Genomic DNA, 9,370 nt, shown 5'->3' on the forward strand with positions numbered 1-9,370 from the left:
CTCAGACAATCTTTCAGCTGCTGATGACTGTTGCATGAACTTCTTCAAAACCGCTGAGTGTGAACAACTCATGCAGAAATAAAGGGTTCCAAACATCGTTCAAGTACATTTGAGTGCTTTAGACTGCCTGTGTGGCGTACACAACCAGGTAGGAAGTCTGTGAAGCTGTAGCTCTTGAATTGAAGATGATTACAGATGTTGTTTGCATTGTAGAAACCTGTCTTAAGATAAAAAAAATAAATAAATAAAGAATAGTCATTAATACCTTTTAAGATTTGTTGTTATTATTCTCTTTCTTATAACATTTGTATTTTTTGCTACTTTGCACTTCCGCACATTTTGGACCCAAATATTCAAATGTTTTTTGTACATGTTACTAACTAAGTCTATTTGATACCTTTAGGTAGGCTATTTGCAGCCTCCAAATGGAACTCTGATAGGCGGTGATATAACCCTAGTTGAACCCCCTCTCCTGTGTGCGCGACAGCCCTCTATTTTGGAGTGTGTGTGTGAGTTTGTGTGTGTTGGTGAGTGTATCCTGAGGGCTGATTTCGTCCTCTTGCAATTGTTACTTTCCTTTTGAGATGGCTTACGGGTGATGGGAGTAACAATAATATAAAACCCAGGGAAAAGTAGGAGGAACCAAGTATATGCACATTTAAAAAGATTTATTCACAAAATGAGGGAAAGAGTTACTGAAAAAAAGATTATTTTAGAACACAAAAGAGGAGCTCCAATACTAACGAGAAAAATGCTCACTAAGCCTCAATACTCCAGAACACACACACACACACAGTAAAATGGCCCTCTTAGACGAGACAAGAGGACAAAGGTTTCAATCTACATACAGTAGATTAAGTTCATTGTTTTTTCTCCTTAACACGAACCCATTTGAAGCAACAATTATGTTACATATTCAATTAATAACACAAAATTTAATTCAGAAAAAAGGACGGTGTTGCTTAAAGATAAAATCGTTCTTGAGTTTAAGAAAACTAGTAGCCCCACCTTTATCAGCTTTATTATTAAGTAGAACGCAAGAGTAGTTAGTCTACCATATAATTAAACCTGAACAACCTGCTTACCTGCTTTTTGTAACATAACAATGAGTAAGGTCTTTTTACCTGCTCTTTGTAACATAACAATAAGTAAGGTCTTTTACCTGCTTTTTGTAAAGTGTCTCGAGATAACACTTGTTATGAGTTGATGCTATACAAATAAAAATTGATTGATTGATTGATTGAACCTTAATCATTCTCAAATAAGCCTTGCTTGAATATTGAATAGGATACCTTATTTTTTCATAAATATTGTATTGCTTATTATTTGTACTTGTTCTTCTTGAGAATAAGATTGGGGTACTTCTTCCATAACTTAGGGTAAATTGTATTTATCAGTCTCCATCACTGCTTCATGGTATTATTGCGGTCCTCGGACCTCAGTTTTGGCAGCTCCACCCATAAATAGCCTCGAGCGAGTGCACGTGGGCGCGCGCGCGCGGGGGGTTGCACGTTCGCCTCTCCATAAATAGACGCACGAGAGCGCTTCTGTGTGACAACAAACACGAGTTTGACAGCCAAACCCTCCGCGTCAGTTTTACTTTTTGAAAAGTGCTTCTTTATGGAGACTATGGAGTGTCGTCCTCCGCCGAAGAGACGGACCAAACGGTGTCTTGTTTTAACAGTCGCCGCTGTCCTGCTTCTCATTGTTGTCCTCGGTGTTGCGTTGGGAGTCGCGCTCAAGCGGAATTCAGAGCCATTTAAGAAAACATTTATCGACAGATGTGAGAAGTTTGAAGGGTAAGTTTTCCTTTTACAACAGTTTATTTATGCTGCATGTATAGAATGAGTAGGGGGTCTCAGCCGGCTAAAGAGGGCTTTCTCAAAACTACTGTAGGACTAAAAATAACAGAATTAAAAAGATAATGATGTCTAATACATCAGTCTTTAAACAAGTAGCCTAACCTTCATACACTTTGTATCGTCTTGTTTGTTTGAAACGGTTTTAGTAAGATATTAATTGATCTAAATAAACTAATTTTGCACATAGTTGAATGAAATATGCACAATCTTTAGGTGAAAGTAATATATATATAGATGTATATATATATATGTCACGCTGTAATAATTCTCATGATATCTGTAAGGACACACTCTCTGGCTTCTCACTGGGGTTGGTGAATGAATCGCCTAAGTGCAGAGTCAGGTGTGTTTGTGGCTGATTGGCCTCGATTAAAGTCAGGTGTGGGGATCTTATTTATACTCCTGGAATCCAGTGTCTCATTATCTCACCTTCAGAGGTAGTGAGAGGTTCTCCCTGTGTTGTCTCTTGTGGTTGTTGGTGTGTTCATAAACACAAACAAATAACTTTCTGTGTGTTTGTGTCTATTGCTAAAATAACTATTTATTGCTGGGTAGTTGATATACCCCAGCCTTTTGTGTTGAGTTTCAAGGCCTCCCTGGCAGCCTTTACTTTCGTGTATTTGTTTCTGGGTCTCCCGGACAATTTAGTTTCGGGTCAGTGGTTTAGTTAATAATTTGCGGTGCATTAGTTAGAGGGGTGTTTTGGCTCTATACTATTTTCATTGTCCCCCCCCCAAAATCTATTGCTTGCAATTTTTGTGGTTGTCCTTCTTGGATAACTTTCAGACACCCTTGGGTCCGCACCTGTGTCCCACTTCACTGTTATCCTGACAATATCATGACTAAAGAAATAAATATCAATGAGTAAACTTCACTTTAAGTGTCAAGTACTGGTTAGTATTAATTATATGTAATCCCTTTAAGTTTTGATAAATTATCCTGGAATAAAACTGCTACTGAATTAATCTGGATGTTGCATTTAATTGACTACTGTGGATGTTTAAGTTTTTGTGCTGTTTTTAACTAGCCCAGTTTCTTTATAGTTAGGTAATTTAATCTACAGCAACAAGCATTTAAACAAAGTCTGAACTGGACAGGAAGTCAAGTAAACTTTAACTTTCACTGTATTGAGGACTATGGTCAAGCAGTGTCCATCTGAATGAGACTGATCCACATTCCTGAGACTCAGCAGAGCTGTCATTGATTTTTCAGATACGACTGTGGAAAGATATGGACTGCGTTTGAACAAGCCTACGTGAAGAAGGACCCCTGCAAAGTTCCCATGGAGGCCTATGACCCTTTAATGGCTGCAGCCCCCTTCAAACCTGCATGCAACAGAGTAATCATCACTTATCAAGACTTGCTTCTGTGCACATTACTCTCTTATTAGTTATTTTACAATGCACAAGAGAACATCTAATGTACTGACCCGGTTTGTTTTCTTTTGGTTTAGATGATGTTCTGGAGCAAGACTAAGGACGTGGTCCATGACTTCACCGCGAAAAAGGATTGTTTTGTGACCTTGGAGGATACTCTGCTGGGATCTATGCTGGATGGTCTGACCTGGTGTGGAAAAGAGGGCAGCAGTGGTAAGAGAACTTTATGGTGTAAAGTTAGTTTTTTTTTTTTTTTTTTGCATTACACACGGCAGAGTATATACAGTCATCTAACTAAAAAAGTGAAGTTGTACAATCTTGGGCATCAACCTCAAAGTGTATTGCATGCCTCTGCAAATTCAGAGGGATTAAAAACTGCTGATGTCATATGCCAGAGGTGTCGTTATCTGACACCTACAACTACTATGATATTGTCATATTAAAGCATATCTAGTCCCGTCAAGCCCGTAAAGTGTTTGTTTGGCTTGCAGCGGTTCCTGGCTCAAGATCTTGAAGAAGTAAAAAAATGAAAGGGCACATGTGAACTAAGGTGTAATATAATGTTATCATGCTGCTGCTTCATGTCAGTTAACGCTTGATTTCCAAGGTGTGTTTTCTCCAGGCTCAGACCAAATAGCCTCAGGATGTGGTAGGCTGCCAACCTAGATAGCTGGTTATAGCATTCAATTCAGATATAATAATAATAATAATAACTTTTAATTGTATAGCACTTTTAAAAACACAAGTTTACAAAGTGCTTTGACACATACAGGAGCATAACAAAGTTTAAGAACCACAAAACACCACAACAACAGAGCAACCCACAGATGAGACACCCAACCAACAACAACAAAAAAAAAACATAACCCCGAAAAAAAACTACATTCAAAAGACAAATACTTTAAGATTTGGATGTGAGTGTGTGATCTTTTGTTCCAGACACATTCACTGCTGGCTGCCCTGGATGGACGGACTGTGACAACAACACCGTTCGCTCATTTTGGAACCGCATCTCAGCTGCTGTAAGTTATAAACAAGAATGAACTCGTCCAAACTACAACAGCCCTGGGATCAAGCAGCGGTTAGAATAACACATTTGGATTTTAAAGGTTAAGCAAACTTCCCCTGTGCATAAGTTATTTGGATGGAGAGGAGAAAAGAAAGCCCCCTCGGCCGTGTTCTCCATCAATGAGGCTTTGTGCCGGTCTCCATGGAACCACATTGCGTAGCTCTCTCCTGAGCGAGCAGGGGCAACCCACACATTCAAAAGGAGCTCTGCTCGGTTTGGCTCTAAAAAAAAAAAAAATACCAGCAGATATCATCCTCTTCTAGATTTTCACCACGGCAAACGCACACAGAAACACTCTTTCCAATCCAAACCTGAAACGCACAAACAAACACAGAGTAAACAAAGTAAAACATACCAGCATGATCATGTTTGAAAAAGTGTCATGCATAAAATTGAAGAGCAGCACAACATTATAACACTCATGTGTGATATTTTCTCACACACAGTCACTGAAACTGCTGGTAAGAAAGAGCAGCTACACATTAGTAGTATTAAGAGGCAAATTGTAACTTCTAATCAACTCATTTAAATGCAGCAAAGCACATATCTGTCTTTCAACTATGTAACCTGTAAATAATCCTATAGAAACTACAAATGATGTACTTCAAAAGAAAATGTATAAAATGATGATGACAATGCAGAAGGGATGGTTATGACCTTACAGGTAGTTCTCTTTTTGCTAATCCTCTCAGCTTTATGGAGCTATTAAACAAGGTTTAGATTATAATCACTGAAGTTTCAGAGTCCACACTTACTGCTCTGATAGTGTTGTTTTAAGTCAAACAGAAGATACTGTAGTCAGAAGAATAGTTGCCCAAGCTAACAGCTGGCTAGCACAGATATTCCCCTCTAAAAGAGAGTGAACGTGAACTCAATGAAGAAAGAAAATGGAGAGAAACACAACTCCAAACTAGGGCCGTTGAAGATTTAATCACATTGCCATTAAGGTCCGAAATTAAAAGCAGGGTTGTAGCCAAACAGGAAGTAAAGTTACTTAATACAGTTAAGAATTTCAAATTAAAAGCATGTCCAAAACTGTTCTGATTGCAAAATAATGGAATTTGATGAATAATGATTAACTATTGAAATTCAGGAAATAATCACTAGATAGAAAAAGTTAAGTTCTGTAGGTTTCTTGGCTCCTGACTTGCTGCGTACATGTGTGTTCGTAGTGAAATGTGTAACAGTTTTTAATGTTGGTGGTGTTGTTCTTCAACTATTTAACACACCAGTGAAGAGACTATTGAGTTGTGAGTTGTCGATGAAATGCGAGGAATGTGTTGCTGTTCACCTACTTATTGTGCGTCAAACAACCTGGTTCTTTGTCAAACTTTAGCAGAGCTGAAATGAGTGTGAAGTCAGCTTTTCAAAGGAAATACATCTGGTGGTGCTGTGGAAGTTTGAGTAGTCGCAGAGAGTTTAACTACTAGAAAGCATGACGGATTAGAAAAATTAGACTTTTTATTTTTTTAAGATTTATTTTTGGGCATTTTCTGCCTTTATTGGATAGTCGGACATCAGGGAGAGAGAGAGAGATCAGATTCTAAGCTGGGCTGCCCGCTTGAAGAAGGAAAAAACTTGAACTGAATTCCTTTATCTGTGATGTACAAAGTGTGGGCCGTAATGTATCACAGTGAAGAAAGTCCTGCTGATAACTTTCAGACAAAGACGCAGTGTGTCAGTAATTATGTTGACCAAACAAGGGATTCTGGATGCATCTGTTTCTTCATTTTAACATCAAATTAGATCGAAATGAATACATGATATCAATTCTAACAAATGTAAAGAGAGAAAAATATAATTTAAAGGAGTGTAACCCCTCTTTCTCCCATATGAAAAAGATGATTTCACCTATAGGAGTATGAAAAGATCAAATGACTTCAGATCATTATGGTTACACATGCCTTGCTGCATGAATCTTAATGTAACATTTGCTGAATCTGATAGTTTTCTTTGTGTTTTATAGGCTGAGTTGGGTCTGTATTTGAATATTGATTATCCTCCTTTGATCTGTAGTTTGCAGATGCTGCGTGTGGTGATGCCACAGCGATGCTAAACGGCTCAATCGCCACACCGTTCAGTCCCAACAGGTAAGAGGCTCTGCACTTCTGGGCCCGCACACTTCCTCAAATGCCACAACAAGTTTATCACAATCACATAATTTGCACCAGAGGTCTTCTTCAGGTTCAGGGGGGGCACATCCTTATATGTAGATTTCAACACCAATAGGCTGATAGGCACTATGATGTCAGGTGTTGTCAAACATTCAAAATGTCCCACAGCTAAACACATCTGTAATGATCATCTTTCAAATATAACTGAAGGAAAAATAAAAGGTAAAAATATAAATATGTTGTCATGCACTTATTTAACCATACTAATACAAAACGTATAACTACCTCCTTTTTCTTATGAATTATTATGATAACAAGCAGCAAAAGGCTCCTATTTACCTTTTAATTAAAAAAAAAAAGATTGATTCTTGTGTCCTACATTCTAGTGGGTGTCACTATATTTATGTAACATTACCTTATGTAACAGAATGAAGAAAAAGGATCACCAGGATTTATTTTTTTCTTATCGGTCTTCTTTATCTGATAATGTGGGCCGACTCCTCGTATGAAAGGTTCAGTCTCAGGTCACGTTAGACGGCTGCTCATTGTCTCGGGGGCCTTTCAGGAACTTTTTCATTGGTTATCAGAATGTGTTGAGATTATTTTTCATGTCATGTTCAGTTCATCGATGTATTCTTGGAATATTATATGAGGAAGTCTATCAGGACGTTGAACTGACCTCTAGCATTACTAGTAATTAAGTTTAATTTGAACAATTAAAAAGCTACAAATTATTAATAATTTGATTTGCTTATAATCATATTATTCAAAAGAGGTGATTGTTGATATACTTTTTGTTATACTCAATGTTCAACACTTAAATTGGTGTTGAGAAACAAAACACACAGAAGCAGGATGATGCTAGTTTGACACTTGACTGTTGCATAGCAACCCAAACTTTCTCTTCACAGAGTTGCTGTGGTTGCCGGCTACATACAAGCTATCCCTGATTGATTGTTTGATTCAAACCTTATTAGGATTTTTTTGTGAACAAAGGAATGCATTCAGACACAGATCAGAAGAACATTTATTAATTAAACCTTTCATTAGAATAATGCTGTATCACATCTTATATTGTATATATTTTTTTCTTCCACACTGCTGATCATTATGTTTGTTAAATGCCTTTACCTTTGGCCTGTGATACAAAATATGACCTTTCTCGTTTCCAGTATTTTTGGGAGCATCGAGGTCAAGAATTTCAACTCCCAAAGGATGAAAAGTCTGAATGTTCTTCTCATCACACAGCAGAAAAATGTGTAAGATTTCATTTAATTTATATGTTCATTTAATGTTTCTTATGTTATTCCACAGTTCAGTATTTGAAATGTGCAGAACAACAAACTTATCGCTGAAAGTGTTCCTGTAGAAAATGTTGTTTTGTGTCTTCTTCAGGTCAAATTGTTCAAATGCATCGTTTAAGGATTTACAGAAGGAGCTGGATGGGGGCATTAAATATAACTGCAAAGAGGTGTCAGAGTGAGTACAGCATGTTAGTTTATCAGAGTGTACTTCTATGTCCTTACATGCTTTTGTCTGTATGGTGATGGAACCATGTATTCATCAGTGTAATCTGTGTGTTCCTGTTTGCAGAGCTCAGCTCCAGCAGTGCAGCTCGAGCCCAGAGACCCCCTGTGGATCCTGTTGGTGAAAACGTGTGATTAGACGATTCTGTCGGACAAGTAAAGACGAAACAATCACCAGCACTAGTAGAACATTTGTATAAAGTCTTTGTTTCTTTGTGATATCTTTGTAATTTAAATAATGTGTTTTTTGTACCTGTGGGCCATTTTGACTTGATGTGAAATCTGTCTTTGCATGATTGGTAGCGATTTATTTTCCCAAGATGACAAGGTTTTTGTACATTTCAGTAAAAGATTTCTGTGCATCTTTAATGAAATTTCTATGCCTTAAGAAAAATCAAGTTGGGGAAAACTGTATAGTATTGCTGTCACTATTTTGTTGTTGTTGTCTGTGCGGGTGCTCCGTCATCCAGGTCATGGTCAGTTCAAAACCTGAGCCAAACACAACTGTACTATGTTGAAGATCTTGAAGACGTTTCACCTCTCTTCCTCTGAGACACCATCTTTCACCAACCTACAATGCTGTTTTGAATTCTCTCTCAAACAAACTGAATCCCCCCGTCCCACCTTGGAACACGTGACCCCAATGACCCACAAACAGCTGGGAGGATTTATGACTATAGGAGAAACCAGGTCAGCGACTCGGCTAACGAGTCTCATGTAATGATCCACAGAAGGTTACATTTCTAACTCCTTACAAACCAGTTCACTAGCAAGGACCACGCCACAGCCAAATATATTTAATGATAGATCGTATGACTGTGCGACAGAAGAAAATATGCTAAGGTAATGATTATGATGGAGAAGGATGTTGTCGGTTGGCTGGTCTGGAAGGTTGGACTGACTGCAGGCAGAGGGAGACTCAGGATGGGGGTTCCGTCTTAAGCGTAATTCTGCCCCGAGCTGATCACGTGCCAGACTGTGCCCAGAATTAAACAAAAGAGATGGATGAGGAAGGGAAGGGAGGGTGGGTTGTCGAAGAACTGAGACAAACGGTGTGGAGCGGGATGGCTCAGTATAAGTAGGCTTGTCAGGTGATTGGAGTTGTGTCTTGGGCGTAGTCCTGCTCCCGAACCTAAGTTAATATACATTAGCTTCATTTAAGTTTAGAGCTGAAGAAGACTTTCAGAGGAGAGGTGAAACATCTTCAAGATCTTCAACCAAGTCCAGTTACCTTTGGATCAAACTTTGAATTTTGTTTAGTGTCTTTGAGTAATCAGAAACCTCCTAAGGATATTTTAAAACTGATTTACTGTAGGGTTCAAAACCAACGCTGCTATCTAATCACGTTCAACTGACAATCTCACTCCTACCTGGGGGCAGAATTTCATATTTTTTTTACAATAAAATGTTTCAAACAAAAGGA

General features: G+C 38.3%; 1 protein-coding gene across 1 annotated transcript; it reads left to right on the plus strand.

The window, feature by feature from the left end:
* The first annotated feature begins 1,512 nt into the window (after positions 1–1,512).
* Positions 1,513–9,370, plus strand: LOC132994336 (ADP-ribosyl cyclase/cyclic ADP-ribose hydrolase 1-like). The gene is made up of 8 exons (XM_061064642.1): positions 1,513–1,799; positions 3,075–3,201; positions 3,316–3,451; positions 4,178–4,260; positions 6,324–6,397; positions 7,594–7,680; positions 7,817–7,900; positions 8,015–9,370. Exons 1-8 carry the CDS (start codon positions 1,621–1,623, stop codon positions 8,070–8,072), a joined length of 828 nt encoding a protein of 275 aa, XP_060920625.1. The 5' UTR covers positions 1,513–1,620; the 3' UTR covers positions 8,073–9,370.

The sequence above is a fragment of the Labrus mixtus genome, chromosome 19 (assembly GCF_963584025.1).
Source record: "Labrus mixtus chromosome 19, fLabMix1.1, whole genome shotgun sequence".
In the NCBI taxonomy this organism is placed as follows: domain Eukaryota; kingdom Metazoa; phylum Chordata; class Actinopteri; order Labriformes; family Labridae; genus Labrus; species Labrus mixtus.

What these genes read in the sequence shown, in the direction of transcription:
- LOC132994336 (XM_061064642.1), top strand. Translation starts at nt 1,621, where the DNA reads ATGGAGACTATGGAGTGTCGTCCTCCGCCGAAGAGACGGACCAAACGG. An exon ending in AGATGTGAGAAGTTTGAAGG is followed by an intron (nt 1,800 to 3,074) that starts GTAAGTTTTCCT and finishes TTGATTTTTCAG; the next exon opens with ATACGACTGTGGAAAGATAT. An exon ending in TGGAAAAGAGGGCAGCAGTG is followed by an intron (nt 3,452 to 4,177) that starts GTAAGAGAACTT and finishes CTTTTGTTCCAG; the next exon opens with ACACATTCACTGCTGGCTGC.